At 33.9% G+C, this 18,727-nt stretch overlaps 1 protein-coding gene across 1 annotated transcript in view; it reads left to right on the forward strand.

Moving 5' to 3' along the window:
- The window catches only part of LOC145268646 (transducin beta-like protein 3), a 66,713-nt gene that overhangs the window by 38,935 nt on the left and 9,051 nt on the right, over positions 1-18,727 (forward strand). Inside the window, exons 12-18 of the mRNA XM_080124125.1 lie at positions 1,286-1,389; positions 2,446-2,644; positions 6,428-6,517; positions 9,514-9,582; positions 12,065-12,132; positions 14,779-14,935; positions 18,526-18,584. Of these exons, the coding sequence (XP_079980251.1) occupies positions 1,286-1,389; positions 2,446-2,644; positions 6,428-6,517; positions 9,514-9,582; positions 12,065-12,132; positions 14,779-14,935; positions 18,526-18,584 (746 nt within the window). The remainder of the gene's footprint in view (positions 1-1,285; positions 1,390-2,445; positions 2,645-6,427; positions 6,518-9,513; positions 9,583-12,064; positions 12,133-14,778; positions 14,936-18,525; positions 18,585-18,727) is intronic.

Below are 18,727 nucleotides of genomic sequence, written 5' to 3' on the forward strand. Positions count from 1 at the left end.
CGTGAAGGTTTCTATAATGTATTGCTATTAATAAGTAAACTTCTATTAAAAGACCTAATTTAATTTTAGACACACGTTAACTCTCTCACACTATAGAAAATACATATAATCAGTCAATAAATTACATAAAAAAATACTCATTTCATTTTAGTTACACGTCCGTATTTGAATTATAACGGGCATATTTGTTTCAAAAGAATATGAATTGCTTCATATCTTTTTAAATATATTAACAGCTATATCACGTTATGAAAAAAATCTTACCCTCTTTCACAGCCCCCTTTGAATTTCCACCGACTTTTTCCGTTTCTGAAATAGAAAAGGATCATACATTTCATTAGATCAAAAATATATTTTCAAATATTTGTACTGATGTTTTGGTTTAATTCCATTCATCCATAGGAAGTCTTGAAATAAGGATGAAACGTTGATGAACATATAACTTGATTTGTTCCTTTTTTTATTTTTTTCTCTCTCTCTCATATATATATATATATATATATATACACACACACACAGTGGAATAAGTGTCACCCTCAAGGAAACAACACCACAGCTTTATTTTAAAACTTGTTGAAATCAATTCAGGTAACTTGATTATGTATTAGAGCTGACATCTATTTAATGTAACCACCTTCAGCCTCAATTACTGCTTTGATATGGGTCTGGAACTGGGAGCATGCTTTCTCCATAAGCACTGGCAGGAGCTTGGCGAATACTTGGTGGCTTGTGGTAATTAGGCTGGCTTTTGTGTTGTCGGAGATCATGTTGGTGAAGTTCTCAATGTATGACCAAACAAAATAGTCTAGGTCGGGGAAGGACAGGGGGCAGTAAGAGAAGGGTACAAAGTTGTAGCAGTCCTTCTGAAGCTAAGCCTGGGTCACTTTGGACTTGTGGGCCGGCACAGAGTCCTGCTGCCACACCCAGGCTCTCCAGGGGACCACCACGCTCTTCAGCATATCCAGGTACACTTTGGTGTTGACTTTTAAGCCGATTTTGAAGATGTGAAATGGTATGATATGGCCCACACCAAAGATTATAACTGGATTGTCAGATGTGTGTGAGCTGTGCCCTCAAGCGTTGAACCGTTTGAATTTGCATTTTGAAAGTGCTGGCAACTAGCCAACTCGTCGATGGTCTGCAACAGAAAAAGAAAACCGGTTTTCATCAAACGGAAATGGAATCAGGTTGTCTTTTCTAGGCCGAAAATTTTATCGTTCCATCCTGTATGTTTCCAAAGTTTCTCAATTTTATATATGCACCCATTTTTTTTTTTTTATTATAGGACAACAGTTTTCGCCTTTGGCAAGTGGAGCCTGAAGGGTCAATAACTTGTGTTGCTGTGGGCCTTGGACACACACTCTCGGTGGAAGCTGTAGCCTTTTCCAGGTGAGTCATTCATTCACTTACATTAATTAAGCACCTATATTAAAAGAAAGAATGAATTGTTTGTTAAATAAATGATTTTATTACAAATTATTGGAGTTGTCATCAATGTGTGATTAACTCTTGCTGTCTTATCATGCTTTATCATGTGACCTAATCATGGGTAGAGGTGTATCACTTCATGTCTCCCTGTCATACGGGACATTTCTTGAATGACTTATGTCCCTGTATGGCATAACCAGCTCTTAGGTTTTACAACAGGAACATTCCCTTTAAATCCTGTCTGTAGGCTTGACAGGTCTTTGATCTTCAGCCTTATTAATTCTCTCCAGAGAATTATCTGGATTAAGACCAGTAGCTTTTTTACATTTCAGCTTTCGAAGAAACAATTAATTTCAAAGTTGACAGGACTGTTTTGTGCATGTGTCCCGCCTGAAAACAAAACAATCTCTGAGAGAAAAAGATAGACAGATAGAGAAACATGAATATCAAAAAGAAAAAAATGTAGAAAAACTTTTTATTGAAGTTCTTAATTCAGCATATCCTAAGCAATGGTAAATTTTAACCTTTTTTAAATCATCAACGTTAATTGATGATTTAACTTCCTTACTCCACCCACACCTCATCATTCCTCACAGACTCCCTGCCTTTCTTGAATCTTTATGCCACTAAAAAATTGATACTCGATTTCAAATGGTCCAAAAAGCAATCTGAAGCATTCCATACGTTTGTGTGGCATTTTTTCGAAGCTTAACAAAGAATTTTTTCTGCATACCATCCTTCTAATGTGTCCTCATATCCAGATTGTATTTTGTAAGTTCACCAGCTGTGACCAGCAGGTTTTAGTAGGGTGTATTTCAATTCCTGCTGTAGCTGTTCATTTGAACCTGGAATCATAAAAAGTAGTCAGTCATCTCACAAGATGTATAGCAATAACATACTGAATTTTCAAGAGTCTACAACAATTTTAAATGCTTGTACAAAAAAAGTATGGAAAGTTAAGATACTTCATTCATGTAACCTTGTATTAATAAATCTTGCAATTTATGTTTTTTTAAGGTCTGCTAAACTGATGTTCAGTGTATCTTCGGACTGCATGCTGAAACTGTGGCGGACGCCTGCGCAGTTTGATGCTGATGAAGTTATACATCTGAAAACAAAACTCATGAAAAATGCACACACTAAACCAATTTCTTGTCTTGCCGTCTCGCCCAATGATGGTCTTGTTGTGACCGGTTCCGAGGATCATATGGCCAAGGTTTTTTTTTTTTTTTTATTTCAATCACTGCAGGAATCGCTAACCTTTTTCTTTCTTTTCTCTTACCATCTTTTTCTTTTTTTACTTTTCTCTTTTCCTTTTCTTTCTTTTCTCCTTATTTCTCTCTTCTTTATTTCTCTTTGCCTTTTTCCTTTACAGTAAAATCCCGGGATACGGCATATAAAATTAGTAACAAAATACAGTACAATATATAATACACATGTATATAATCAAATAACATTGTAAATAACACCATAAGGCGGAGCAAATATCATAACCAGGGATTTTTTTTTTTTTACACAGGCATCACCACATTATCAAGGCCAAGAGGCCACTCAAGGATAAGGGTTAAAGAGTGTACAGTAGAAATTGGACAATATAGTAATCATTAGTAATGAAAATTCGGTAAATTTGATAACTTATATGGAACGGATCATCAAGAACTTATTTACGTTAGACTTGAAGACAACCATATTGTAGTCAGCAGGAAAACGGAAGACAATTCCACAGGCGTGCAGTTCTAAGAAAGAAGCTTTGTTCATGGAATCTACGTTTAGGTTTAGGCACAGATAAAGAGTGGGGTGAATTATTGATAGTGTTTTCAGCTAGATGAGTGTTTCTTGTGAAAGTTAGGCGAGGGGGGACCAGGGGATTGGTAAAACGTCGTACTCCACATCATAACCTGAAAAAAAACATATCCTGGGGTTCTACTATATTTCTGCATTTTTTTTTTCCTCTTTGTTTTTTTTTCCTCTTTGTTTTTTTTTTCCTCTTTGTTTTTTTTTTCCTCTTTGTTTTTTTTTCCTCTTTGTTTTTTTTCCTCTTTGTTTTTTTTTCCTCTTTGTTTTTTTTTCCTCTTTGTTTTTTTTTCCTCTTTGTTTTTTTTTTCTCTTTGTTTTTTTTCTCTTTGTTTTTTTCCTCTTTGTTTTTTTCCTCTTTGTTTTTTTCCGCTTTGTTTTTTTTTCCTCTTTGTTTTTTTTCCTCTTTGTTTTTTTTCCTCTTTGTTTTTTTCCTCTTTGTTTTTTTCCTCTTTGTTTTTTTTTCTTCTTTGTTTTTTTTTCTTCTTTGTTTTTTTTTCTTTGTTTTTTTTTCTTCTTTGTTTTTTTTTCTTCTTTGTTTTTTTTTCCTCTTTGTTTTTTTTTCCTCTTTGCTTTTTTTTTCCATTTGCTTTTTTTCCTTTAAAAACTTATTCCTTTAAAAATTTTTTCCTTTTCTTTTTCATTTATCTTAGCATTTTATCTCTTCTTCTTTGAATGTGCTTTGTTTAAGTTAAATTTTCTCTTTTACTCTTTTCTTTTCTCTTTTCTTTTTCTCTTTTTCATTTTATCTTTGCTTTTTTCTTTTCTCTTTTCTACTTTTTTCTCTTTCTTATTTTGAATGTGTTAACTTGTGTATGCAGTTTGGCAAAAATTAAAAACGAAGATAAAGAAAAATCTATGATGTACGTGCCCGTTATGGAATGAAGTTCTCATTAAAAGAAATCGCTTAATTTGATTTTTACTAAGGAAAATCAAATTTTAGTGAAACCGATCATGACAATATGTAAATCTAGCTCTATCGCTTTCTCTTTATCTCTCTCTCTCTCTCTCTCTCTCTCTCTCTCTCTCTCTCTATATATATATATATATATATATATATATATATATATATATATATAAAAATGCTGCCTAAATATACCAATATATATATATATATATATATATATATATATATATATATATATATTGGTATATTTAGGCAGCATTTTTTCATTCAAGCAAATATTATTAAATGCAACAGAGACTCTGCTTTATGATTCTTTTTTTGATTTTTCAAAAAATTCAAAGAATCATAAAGCAAAGTGTCTCCATTGCATTTAATTATATTTGCTTGAATAAATATATATATATATATATATATAAAATTAGAATTTGTAAGAATCCAATATAGTGCAGAATTTTATTCATTTATTTTTTTAAAATCAACATCTATTTTATTAACTTAATTTCAATAATGTAGGTATTCTTCATGGAATCAATTTGTTTTACTTTTCCTTGTGGAATGATGTCACTAGAGATTTGAAGTCCATGTGGTTCTAAACAGGAATATTTTTTCTTCGTCTGAATTTAAATTAAAATGGATAAGTTAAAGAAAAAAGTTCCACAATATATCAAATTTCAAGGCTGTAGACCAAAAACTGAAGGAGTAGTTTGGTAGGGACAGTTCCTCAGACAAACTAGTTCACTATATATATATATATATATATATATATATATATATATAATTTGACTTAGTTTTCAGAGGTAAAGTAACTAGTGAAATCTAACGAGGTTGATACAAGAGTGCTCAATACCAATGTAGAGCAAGGTATGTTTTCAATTTTTTTTTTTACATAAGTAGTCATGTGTTGCTACACAGTCATGAGAACCAAAACATGCTCATGACTGTGTAGCAACACATTACTGCTCATGTAAAAACAAATTGAATATATATATGAAATCAAAAGGATGTAGTGTTTACCTGATACCAGTATTTATATATAAATAGTTTAATCCCAACTGAATAAAAAAAGCTCAATATGCAATAGAGAGTAGAGCTTATTATAAGAGAAAGAAAATTAAAACTAAGCTGAACTTTATAATCAGAATTTATTGTTTGACTGAATACTCCAAAAAAAACAATTTACAAAGTCCTTATTCTGCGGAGTTTCAAAGAATGCTATTCTTCTCATCAGAGGTCAGAAAGAAATAATTTGCTGATTTCTTTTTGTCCTCTAATGAGAAGAATAACAAGAATAGCATTCTTTGAAACTCTGCGGAATAAGGACTTTGTAAATTGTTTTTTTGGAGTATTCAGTCGAACAATAAATTTTGATTGTAAAGTTCAGCTTAGTTTTAATTTTCTTTCTCTTATATATATAAGACAAAAGTCTATATTTCAAGATGTTGATCATCTTACTATTTATTTCTTTAGATATGTTAAAATGTTCAATTCTCACAGCATCTGTTTTGTAGCAGAGAATCATCATGTAATTATTATGTCAATTTTTTGATTTATTCCACCCTTAACTCCTCAGAAGAAAAGGACTTCATCAACTTTAAAAGAAAATAATGGAATTTGGGCCTGACTACAAAATCCGAAAACTTGGAAGAAGTTGCAATTGTTTTTCAATTTGTTACGCCACCATATATAATATATATATATATCTCAGGGCTCTACGGACAAACTTATCTTTAATTGACCTTTGACAACTAAATTATCAATCACATTGCTTAATATTGTATTAGCTCTAGGACATTTAACTATCGAGTTTATTATATATCTAAATTACAACGAGCACTTTCTATTTCCTGTATTTTAATTAAACTAGTAATTTCACTGTTACATTAAAATACACTCAGCTCTTTAGACTATTGTTTTAATCTCCTTTAAATTATATATATATATATATATATATATATATATATTTCTTTTACCTCCTATTCCTCTTACCTCACCCTTTTTTTAACCAAGTAAGATCTGTGACTTACTTGTAGTTTCATTAAATACTTTTACATGCAAAATCCGATCCCGCATTTTGCTAATTCCTGCCCTCTGATGAGAAGGAGAGTATTTCTTCGAAACTCCGCGGATTAAGGACTATCCACTTATCTTGTGCTTCCTTTTTAAAATTAAATATGTTTTTAACTCTTTTTCAAGATGTCTTTTAACATGTTTTATTAATCATTTGTTCATATATACATATATCTCAAAACACTCTTTCTCACCTTTTGTTGTTATATTTTCTTTTCTTTCATAATTCAGTTATGGTGCGGAACAACGTTAGACATGCAAGGAGTACTGAAAGGTCATAAACACGGACTGACCTCCGTCCAATTTTCACCTGTAGACAAGGTAAATATTAAACTAAACCACTGATTGCAATAGCAGATCTGTGGAAACTGCACAGTTGTATTCTTGTTGGAGTTTGTGACATCTTTCCATTTTATGAACACCAGGGGTGAACGCAGACCCAGTGATAGTTTTTTTTTTTTTTTTTTTTTTTTTTTTTTACTCTCCTTCACCTACCACTTGGACGTTAGGGGCTGCTGTTTGGGATTATGCCCAAGAAAGATTAATAAGATGTTGGTTTACGTTACATTTGAACTTCTTCATATCAATACAGTCAGGGAAGCAGGTAGCAGGAAGGGAATTCCAAAGTCTAGCTGTATGAGGAGAGAAGCTATTAGAGTAGTTTAAAGCTTTTTGGCAGGAGCTCAATAGTGAAGATACTACCTTTGATGAAACTGAAATATTCATCTAAGCACTTTGGAAATATTTATCAGATTATGGGTCAGCGTGGGTGGGGGGGGGGCCCTATCTTGAAAACCCTTGTCGGAGAAACACTAGAGGATGACCTCCAATCAGTAGTGGAATGGGGACAAAAATGGATGGTCACGTTCAATGCCGCCAAGACAAAACTGGTTTCATTCAATAATTACAAGAAACCTTCTCTACCACCTATAGCAATGGCCAACGACTCTTTATCTGAGAGTACGTCTCTCAAGCTCCTTGGCCTAACATTCACAGGAAACATGAGCTGGAACAATTACATCGAAAGCATTGCCAGGGCCGCTGCGAGGAAGGTGGGCTCTCTCTACCGTGCTAGAAAACTTCTAACACCCGAAAGTATCCTGTACCTCTACAAGGCCACTATTCGCCCATATATGGAGTATTGCTGTCATATTTGGGCTGGTGCATCGGCTACTAGTCTCTCGCTCCTTGACAGGGTTCAAAAGAGAGTCGCAAATCTGATAGGCCCTAAACTGGCATCTAAGCTTCAGCCTCTGTCCCATCGTCGAAACGTTGCATCCCTCTGCCTGTTCTACAAGTATTATAATGGTGAATGCTCTGATGAACTGCAAGCACTTGTGCCCCCACGACGTAAACACCCTCGAGAGACCCGACAAGCTGCAAAATCCCACCCCCACACTGTAGAGATCCCTAGATGTAAAAGATCTTTCTACTCCAGTAGTTTCTTCCCCAGAACTGCTAGACTTTGGAATTCCATTCCAGGTCACTGCTTCCCCAACTGTACTGACATGCATAAGTTCAAGTGCAACGTGAACCAACATCTCGCTGCCCAAATCCCTACATAGTACCCCAGTAGATGTTTCCCCTGATAGTAGCCCCCTACACCAAAGTGGCAATGTGCCTTGTTTGTGGTGAAAATGTAATAAAAAATAAAAAAAAGGAGACTGACATATTTCTTTTCTATGGATGTTTGGTACGAACACTAACTCTGTGATAGTTTTGTATCTTTTTTTGGCTGGTAAAGATACTACACTTTGATCTTAGCCCAAAAGCTAGAATGTGTATTTTAATTAGTTTCATGTTCAACCAGGAATGGCTTGATTCCAATGTTTTCACCAATTCTGATTCTTTTTAAATTTCGATTATAGTCAGCTAACGTGCTTCCCAACTTCCAGCATAGCTGCTACCGGAAGTGTTGACAAGGCAGATCAGATCTTTCACTTTTATTGTTCTTCAGTATTTCTATGGTTAAGCGATTTATTGAAATAAAATATAAGAAAACAACATAAAAACTTAATAATCATTCAGATAAAAATAACACAATTATTCTTTAAATAAAGTTTTTATTTTTATTTGAAATTTTTTAAAAGGTGTTTATGGAATTATAGAAATGAATTTTTTTTTTTTTTTAAATTTATATAATAAATATATGTTTATACAAATAAAGTTTTTTTTTTATTTGAAATTTTATAAAAGGTGTTTATGGAATTATAAAAATAATTTTTTTTTTTTTTAAATTTATATAATAAATATATGTTTATACAAATAAAGTTTTTTTTTTGAATTTTAAAAAGAATTTTTTTTTATTTCTTTTTAAATTTATATAATATATGTTTATACAAATAAAGTTTTTTTTTATTTGAAATTTTATAAAAGGTGTTTATGGAATTATAAAAATAAATTTTTTTTTTTTTTTTAAATTTATATAATAAATATATGTTTATACAAATAAAGTTTTGTTTTTTTTAATTTTAAAAAGAATTTTTTTTTTTGTTTATTTCTTTTTAAATTTATATAATAAATATATGTTTATGAAAGTGTTGTGGAGACGCCCACTAATTAACATAGGCAGGTGAGTGAGATATATAAAGGTATCAATTACCAATACCGGGGGAGTTCGGCAACCGACCACCAAATAGGCAAGATGCCTATATTGCCTCCAGTAAGACATGCAACACGCCACCTGCCGGAATATCTCCAACTGAAGTATATCTGAAGACATGTAAATATGTATATAACTTTTCTTCCTAATATATTATTGTATACCTTTACTTTCCGTGTTCTTGTTAATTATTTGTGCAGACACAACAGAAAGTAAAAAAAAATAAAGCTATTAAAATCAAAATCACAAATGAAATTATTTAAATCCAAAAAACAAAATTTAAAACATAAAATAAATTCATCCAATACATAATATTCCCAAAATCATTTTAAAAAGTTTGTAAGTTTTTTTTCAGTAATTCTTTAAAAAAAAACAAAAAAACTAATTAAAATAATTCTTTAAAAAAAAACAAAAAGAAACTTATTTTAATAATTCTTAATTAAAATAAGACCAAAAAACTTTTTATATAATTAAAAACAAAAAGAGAAAAAAGATTGGAAAAACATAAAAAATACATGCAGGGGGGAGATATAGGTGTGAGAGAAAAAAAATAAAGGAACTGATTTGCCTTGTTAACACTTTTGGTAGCACCCATACTGGAAGTTAGGAAGTACGTTAGCTGACCATAACCTAGATTTCTAATTATAGTTTTTTTTTTTTTTTTTTTTTAATTACCGTAATGTTTTTATTTTTATTCATTTTAATTCATTTTCAGTGTGTTGTGACTGCATCTCGTGATAGGACAGTGCGTATTTGGAGGATTACTGATCTGTCTGCTGCAATGGTGAGCTAATCATTTGCTTTCTACAAGTTATTGTTGATTGGATAGCACGCTAACTAATATTTCATAAAATCATCTATGATATATTTTGTTTTCATATTATATCTTGTAAAATCATCTATGATATATTTTGTTTTCATATTATATCTTGTAAAATCATCTCATAATATCATCTTGTATTATTTGACAATATCTGATGTTGTGTTGCATGGTTTGACAATATCTGATGTTGTGTTGCATGGTTTGACAATATCTGATGTGTTGCATGGTTTGACAATATCTGATGGCGTGTTGCATGGTTTGACAATATCTGATGGCGTGTTGCATGGTTTGACAATATCTGATGTCGTGTTGTATGGTTTGACAATATCTGATGTCGTGTTGTATGGTTTGACAATATCTGATGGCGTGTTGTATGGTTTGACAATGTCGTGTTGCATGGTTTGAAAATATCTGATGTCGTGTTGCATGGTTTGACAATATCTGATGGCGTGTTGCATGGTTTGACAATATCTGATGGCGTGTTGCATGGTTTGACAATATCTGATGGCGTGTTGCATGGTTTGACAATATCTGATGTCGTGTTGTATGGTTTGACAATATCTGATGGCGTGTTGTATGGTTTGACAATGTCGTGTTGCATGGTTTGACAATATCTGATGTTGTGTTGCATGGTTTGACAATATCTGATGTTGTGTTGCATGGTTTGACAATATCTGATGTTGTGTTGCATGGTTTGACAATATCTGATGTTGTGTTGCATAGTTTGACAATATCTGATGTTGTGTTGCATGGATTGACAATATCTGATGTCGTGTTGTATGGTTTGACAATATCTGATGGCGTGTTGTATGGTTTGACAATGTCGTGTTGCATGGTTTGACAATATCTGATGTTGTGTTGCATGGTTTGACAATATCTGATGTCGTGTTGCATGGTTTGACAATATTTGATGGCGTGTTGTATGGTTTGACAATGTCGTGTTGCATGGTTTGACAATATCTGATGTCGTGTTGCATGGTTTGACAATATCTGATGTCGTGTTGCATGGTTTGACAATATCTGATGTCGTGTTGTATGGTTTGACAATATCTGATGGCGTGTTGTATGGTTTGACAATGTCGTGTTGCATGGTTTGACAATATCTGATGTCGTGTTGCATGGTTTGACAATATCTGATGTCGTGTTGCATGGTTTGACAATATCTGATGTTGTGTTGCATGGTTTGACAATATCTGATGTTGTGTTGCATGGTTTGACAATATCTGATGTGTTGCATGGTTTGACAATATCTGATGGCGTGTTGCATGGTTTGATAATATCTGATGGCGTGTTGCATGGTTTGACAATGTCGTGTTGCATGGTTTGAAAATATCTGATGTTGTGTTGCATGGTTTGACAATATCTGATGGCGTGTTGCATGGTTTGACAATATCTGATGTCGTGTTGTATGGTTTGACAATATCTGATGGCGTGTTGTATGGTTTGACAATGTCGTGTTGCATGGTTTGACAATATCTGATGTTGTGTTGCATGGTTTGACAATATCTGATGTTGTGTTGCATGGTTTGACAATATCTGATGTTGTGTTGCATGGTTTGACAATATCTGATGTCGTGTTGTATGGTTTGACAATATCTGATGGCGTGTTGTATGGTTTGACAATGTCGTGTTGCATGGTTTGACAATATCTGATGTTGTGTTGCATGGTTTGACAATATCTGATGTCATGTTGCATGGTTTGACAATATCTGATGGCGTGTTGTATGGTTTGACAATGTCGTGTTGCATGGTTTGACAATATCTGATGTCGTGTTGCATGGTTTGACAATATCTGATGTCGTGTTGCATGGTTTGACAATATCTGATGTCGTGTTGCATGGTTTGACAATATCTGATGTCGTGTTGCATGGTTTGACAATATCTGATGTCGTGTTGTATGGTTTGACAATATCTGATGGCGTGTTGTATGGTTTGACAATGTCGTGTTGCATGGTTTGACAATATCTGATGTCGTGTTGCATGGTTTGACAATATCTGATGTCGTGTTGCATGGTTTGACAATATCTGATGTTGTGTTGCATGGTTTGACAATATCTGATGTCGTGTTGCATGGTTTGACAATATCTGATGTCGTGTTGTATGGTTTGACATATCTGATGGCGTGTTGTATGGTTTGACAATGTCGTGTTGCATGGTTTGACGATGTCGTGTTGCATGGTTTGACGATGTCGTGTTGCATGGTTTGACGATGTCGTGTTGCATGGTTTGACGATGTCGTGTTGCATGGTTTGACAATATCTGATGTCGTGTTGCATGGTTTGACAATATCTGATGTCGTGTTGCATGGTTTGACAATATCTGATGTCGTGTTGCATGGTTTGACAATGTCGAGTTGTATGGTTTGACAATGTCTGATGTCTCGTATTGTTCCGCAATATTTGATATCATCAATTTGAAATGTTTTTTAAAATTTTTCTTTTAGGTTTTAGAGCACGATATGCCTGTGATGAAATTAATCTTGATGAGCAAAGGCCGTCAGGTTCTCAGCGGGTATGTATGCCTCCATTATCTGTTTTGCTGTAGAGTCTTAATTGGGTTGAATTCTGATTCGGACAAAATGGTTACATAGAATGAAAAATACCCTCCAAAATTTTCTAAAATCTTTGTGTTATTATTTATTCATGTGAGATCGGTTTGTTTTTCACTTGTATGTTTTCTTTTAATACCTGTCCATGCACGAGTCCTTGAACTGTATCCAGCAACCAAAGTTTTAACTATGTATCAAATGGCAAAGGAAATAGGAGGGGCTCCTGTAAGCCGCAACGACCGCAGCAAATCTCTAATATAAAAGCTTTAAAAAAAAAAGCAAAAACGTAAGGTGTTACGAACAATCTCTTTTTAATCATTATCTACTGTTGTTGCAAATTGATGACATCCTGCCTACTTTGTTGCCCAAAAATGTGAAAATGCTGTGATGCTAATATAATGTGATGTCCCCGTTCAGTCTCGAAAGACACTGGATATGCCCTGTAAGGTTAGCTGTGTGTGAAATTTTAATGTGAGCATTGTCACAGGAATAAACAAAAATGCATAGGAAAGAAATAAAAATCTGACTCCGCATTTTTTTTTTAAAAGACCAAATGAAATACATTTCTACGTGGTTCTTCCAAAACGACGCATTTCATTATATTTCCAAAGTCTTTTAAAATACACATGCTTTTTAAAAGTCTCTATCGCTGCCACTTCATGTTTTCTTGCTCTCGTATTCAAACGTCCATTTTTCCTGTTGCGTACTTTGCTTCTTCTTTAATCGCATGATGTTTTTTTTTCTCTGCTTTTCGTGTAACGCACACTTGCTAATTTGCATACATGCTTTAACAGCTGCTGCTAATATTTTCTCACACACACCCATAGGCAGTCTGTTACAAGACTGAGGCAAGGGATATCAACATATTATGCAACAATAATTGCAGTTTCCCCTTTGTGTCACAATATTGTTTGGCTTTATCATTTTTTATCTTCCATCCAACACAAGCACTTTTTTTATTCACTTATTACTTCTCTAATTTTTGTTTGTAAACTGAAGCATTCAGAAGCCCAGTCACTAAATTTGATGGCTAAGTTACATTCTATACCCAGGAAATTTGCTTTGTTGTCCAACTTTCAGACTGTCTACAAATTCTTCATAATCCAAATCCTCCATTTCTGAATCTGAGGATTGTAAATACCTTAAATGCTTAGCAGACACTAATCTTTCTACCACAGCAGTGCATCTTTCTTTTTATCTTCATAAAGAGTTCTAGTTTTACTATCAATGGATAATATTCCGTTAACGTCAAGTGTCTTATTTGACTGCCAAGCAATTTAGCTTGCCGTTAGTTTTAAAATTAAAGATGACTTTAAATATTAATATTTCTGTGTTCAGTCCTAGATTTATAAGAGTCCAAGTAACAAAATACCGAAAAATAAAGGACTAGACATAATTTAAAATCTTACAAATAAAAAAAAAACAATTTATAAGTCACTCACATGGCCCATGCTAAGAACTGGACATGTTTTTCTTTTTTTTAAACTTTAGTAATCCGTAAAATAAAACTAGTCATTTAGTATTCTTAGCCAGGTGTCAAACATCCTTGAACGGCTCGAATACCAATTTACTAGAATAAAATGTGTTCATTTCTATATGTTTAATTCTAACTTCTTACTTAAAACCTAATAAGCTATTTGCTTCGGTAACTGAGCATAGAACTATGTCCCCTATAATATCATATAACTGAGTCATAATACCAGAACTCCTATCTTTAACATCCAAGATAATATTCAAGCTTTTACAACTAAAAATATGATCGATAAAACAAAACTCAAAAGTGGAGCAGAAAAGAGAAAAATAAAACTAAACGATATTACTCATAACATGGTGCAATTCTTTTTCTTTCAAGTTTTCCCCCTTCAGTTTGGTCAGTTCTTTCTTGCTTTCTCAAAGTTTCCGTCTTGGCTTGGTCCGGTGTTAAGCTCTTCCTTTGTGACTGCATTCTTACGTGGTAACCTTTCTTTTTATTTATTTTTTGTCCATTATCGTAGAATTAGCTGCAAAGTTTGGCTTTGTCCGATGCTGACAAAATTACCTCAGGTCCTTTGATGATGGCTGGGATAGAGCACACACTTCCATTCAGGACCCTGTTTATTATTATTATTTGTCAAAATTGGTGGGAACCAAGCCGCTGCTCAGCTACTTTGAATTTTACAGACTAAGCATCCAAAGAGGAATTTTTTTTGTTTGTTTTTGAATTTAGAGAACATTATTTGGTTTTGCAAAAGGAAAAAAAAAAAAACATGATGTATTTTTTATTACGTTGGTACACCAGTTCTTGTTAGATTACCAAAGTTAATCAACATTAAGTTGGGTTAGTATTAGATGGGTGACCATTTTGAAATACCAAGTGTTGTATGCAGGAGAATGTCGACATCTTCCTTGTTTGAACTACAAAAATCTAATGTTGTCATCACCGCTAACCGCTTGTGAATTTGATATTCCCTTGATACTTTCTCCTTTGAAGGAAGCTGGTTCAACTCAGCTAGGGTGAATGCCAGTATCTTCAGACAGCCATGTGGCTGCAGCAAGTTACATTATAGTTGTAGCAGTTTACCATTTTATTTCTTCATAAACTGTTGACACATTTTTTTCTTTAATTCTAGGACGAGTGATGGTTATTTGAATATCTGGGATGTGCTTACACAAACTCTGCAGGGTCACCTCGAAGGTCACAGCCAACATGCGTGGGCGATCGATGTCAGCAAGGATTGTAAGCAGATTGTCTCTGGCGGGTCTGATTCTATTATTAAATTTTGGCAGGTAAGTTTTGGCGCTTTTTACTTGCATATTAAAAGCCACACATGATAGCCCGCTTAAGACATGGAGAGGATCAGTTGAGGCAGGCGACAGAAAAAGTCGGAAGCCATTCACGAAATGTCTAACCCACAGTATGCAACAAGACAAAAAAATGACAGTGAGAGCAATGACCATCAGTGGTAGTAAATTGAGAAGGGGTGGTCATGTGGTGGCAGTCTGCATCTTTTACTCTGTTGGCAGTAATTCACAAAATGTCTAATCCCAACTATGAAACAAGATGAAAAAGGATGGTGACGATGGCAGCAGATCACATCTCTTACTCCATTGGAAGTTATTCACAAAAAGCCTAATCCTAAATATAAAACAACTTACTCATCTGTATTACTTCCCTTTCTTTCCCGTGTCAGAGGTTTTAAAGTTTTGCCATATTGACCGATATTCATTTGCTACCACCCTTGATCCATTGTTTGTTCATGTTTGAGACCAGTGTGTTTGAAATTTTCATTGATGCAGTTGGTCCATCTTTTCCGTAAGTGGGGTCAAGGATAAGAGTCAGGGACAAGAAGGCAAAAAGACGATGAGTGACAGTGACAGCAATAACCACCAGTTGAAGTGGGAAGAGAAGGGGACGATTACATGATGACAGCCGACCACATTTCTTCACTTTGCTTTAGTTTTTATTTATTTTTTTTACTGCTGTTGAAGTTTTCAGAAATGAAAGGGGCCACACTTCCTAACACTTGATCTCTATATGAGACATGTAGATATTCGAATGTTTCATTAAAGTTTGTTTTTACATCTCAAACACTGCGTTAGTAAAGAAGTTAAAATTATTTCCTTCTCCCCAATTGACTATTTTAAAATGTTATAGTATTTCATCTCTTGCTTTTACTGGATTTAAGGACAAGAATTCATCTAGTCTGGTGGAGTGTCCAGCTTCTTGAGGCAACATCACTTGGAGAAGTAAAAGCTTGTGTGTGTTAGCCATACCATTTGTGCTGCGAATACTATGTGACTTTGTTATTTTGTCAGGGTTTACTTGTAGCAAAAAGTATCCTCATGCCAGGTTGTTCTGACAAACCCATGTACAGAGAGACCTTAGACACTCGAGGATAGTGTCTAGTAGGCATCTAAGATTAACTCTGGTAGGTATCTGAGTTTAACTCTGGTAAGTGTCTGAGTTTAACTCTGGTAAGTGTCTGAGTTTAACTCTGGTAGGCGTCTGAGTTTAACTCTGGTAGGCGTCTGAGTTTAACTCTGGTAGCCATTATGTGCGTGTGAAACCTTAGAATTAGAACAATTTGGAATTTGAACCAAAAATTTAAGACAGTAATTTTCTAACCAAAATAGGAATGAAATAATAAAGGATTAGGATTGGAGGAATAAGAATGGAAAGAGAATGGAGGAATAAAACATAAGAATGAAGGATGTAAAGAGACTGGGGCAATAGAGAATAGGAATGATGGAATGAGACTGGAAGAGGTTGGAGGAATAGAATAAGAATGGAGGAATAAGAATGAAATGTGAATGGAGGAATAAAGAAAAAGAATGATGGATTAAGATTTTAATAGAGAATATGAATTGGAAGAGAATGGATGAATAGAAAATAAAAACGATTATTCTCTTCTCGTCTTGACCGTCTTATCGTCTCTCACATTAGTGACTATGGAGGTTTGCAAGTTTCAAAAATAAATGACACAAAAAACAAACAAAAACACAAACCTGATACATTCTGTAGATATTCATTGCACACTGGGTAGGCGTAATACCATTGATTTTCTAAATGCTAATGATCACATGTTTTCTGTTGAGGCCATGGTCATGAGTTGGTTGATCAATTCATCTCTCCATCTGCTCTGAGCCACAACCTACCTTCAAACTGCAAACTGTCTTCAACTGTCGCAAACACAAGACTGTCCGTAAATTGTCCCCAGCTGTTGTTTACTCAATTCATCTCCCTACTTTTTCTTTTCATTGCTTTTTTTTTTTTTTTTTTTTTTTTTTAATTTTTCACCTCAAACAAGGCACAGTGCCACCCTCATGTTGGGGGGGGGGGCTACTACCGAAGACATAATTTGCAGGGATACTATGTAGGGAGTTGAGCAGCAACCCAAATGTAACAACAATACTCCATACACGGTTGAATGGTGGTCTTGTAGAGGTACAGGATACTCTTGGGTATAAATAACTTTCTAGCACAGTAAAGAGAGCCCATCTTTGCAACAGTCTTGGCAATGCCCTTAATGTATCTATTCCAAGCCATGTTCCCTCTGAATGTTAAGTCAAGGAGGTTGAATGAAGTACTATCAGGTAATGTATCATTAGCCGTGGCTATTAGTGATTGAGAAGGTTTCTTGTAATTATTAAAGGTAAGAAGTTTAGTTTTAGCAGCATTGAATGTAACCTGCCATTTTTGTCCCCGTTTCATTACAGACTAGAGGTCTTCCTCTAGAGTTGCTGCTATTGTCTTCGATACGTGTTCATTCATTTTCCTCTCGTGTTTGTTATAGAGTATAGTGTTGTCAGCAAATATACTCATCTCAGAGACAATTTTATCAGGGAAGGCATTTATGAATATAATGGATAATAAAGGTCGAAGGATCGACCCGTGAGGTACACCCACATTTCATATTGTTTTAATGTACAACCATCGAGGGCAACCTTGATCCTTCTCTTATTTAAATGATTTGAGTCACAACCTACCTTCAAACTGGAAACTGTCTTCAGAAAGAAATGGAATTTGCCAGGTGAAGGTCGAATGATGTCAATACAAATATGCATGTGTAACGTAATAGTAATTGGGGTAATCTCCAAAAATACCGTTAGGGCTTACAACATGGCCGCCAGAAGAGTCAACAAAAAACTGCGAATAAAATATATAAAACTCGTAATTTCTGTTTTTAAAGTGGGTTGTCAATTTTCTTTATGAAATATACTTCCAAAATAAACTATTACAGTCGTTTAAAACATAATAGAAGTATTATTTTTTATTTTTTAAAAACAATGTTTACAAAATGTCTACGAACGTGCGTAGACATTTTGTAAACATTGTTTTTAAAAAATAAAAAATAATACTTCTATTATGTTTTAAACGACTGTAATAGTTTATTTTGGAAGTATATTTCATAAAGAAAATTGACAACCCACTTTAAAACCAGAAATTACGAGTTTTATATATTTTATTCGCAGTTTTTTGTTGACTCTTCTGGCGGCCATGTTGTAAGCCCTAACGGTATTTTTGGAGATTACCGTAATTGGTTCATATTTTAATTTTTAGCCTTGCAGCAAACATATCTGCATTGCTCAGGCATTAATGTCAAAGGAAAAAGTAAATCATAAGATAAACGTTTTGGTTTCAATCCTCGGTGATGGTGCATGAGTCACTTTTTAAATCATTGCTATATATTGAGTCCAATATAATAATAAATATGAAATCTGCATTAATCAGAATATCATATTTAAGAGTATTTTACGATCAGACAATGCTGGGCAGCCTGCTAGTGTGTGTGTATAGAGAGAGAGAGACAGACTATAATGTGTGATTAATACTCTCTACATTTTTTTTTATTTTCCACATTCTAATTCCATTCCAGGACGTCACCGATCGAGACAAGATGCAAGAACTGGAAGAAAAGGAAGATTATATTAGCAAGTAAGTCAGACACATATCGTAAATAATTAAGCACTGTGTGATAGAAAAGGTGCTGAGAGAAGCAGACATACAAACATACATACATACATACATAGGTTTATATATTTGTAGCTCAAATTTTCGACCCAAACCGATTAAAAAGC

The sequence above is a fragment of the Euprymna scolopes genome, chromosome 44, assembly GCF_053919585.1.
Source record: "Euprymna scolopes isolate OS-2025 chromosome 44, ASM5391958v1, whole genome shotgun sequence".
NCBI classification, from domain to species: Eukaryota; Metazoa; Mollusca; class Cephalopoda; order Sepiida; family Sepiolidae; genus Euprymna; species Euprymna scolopes.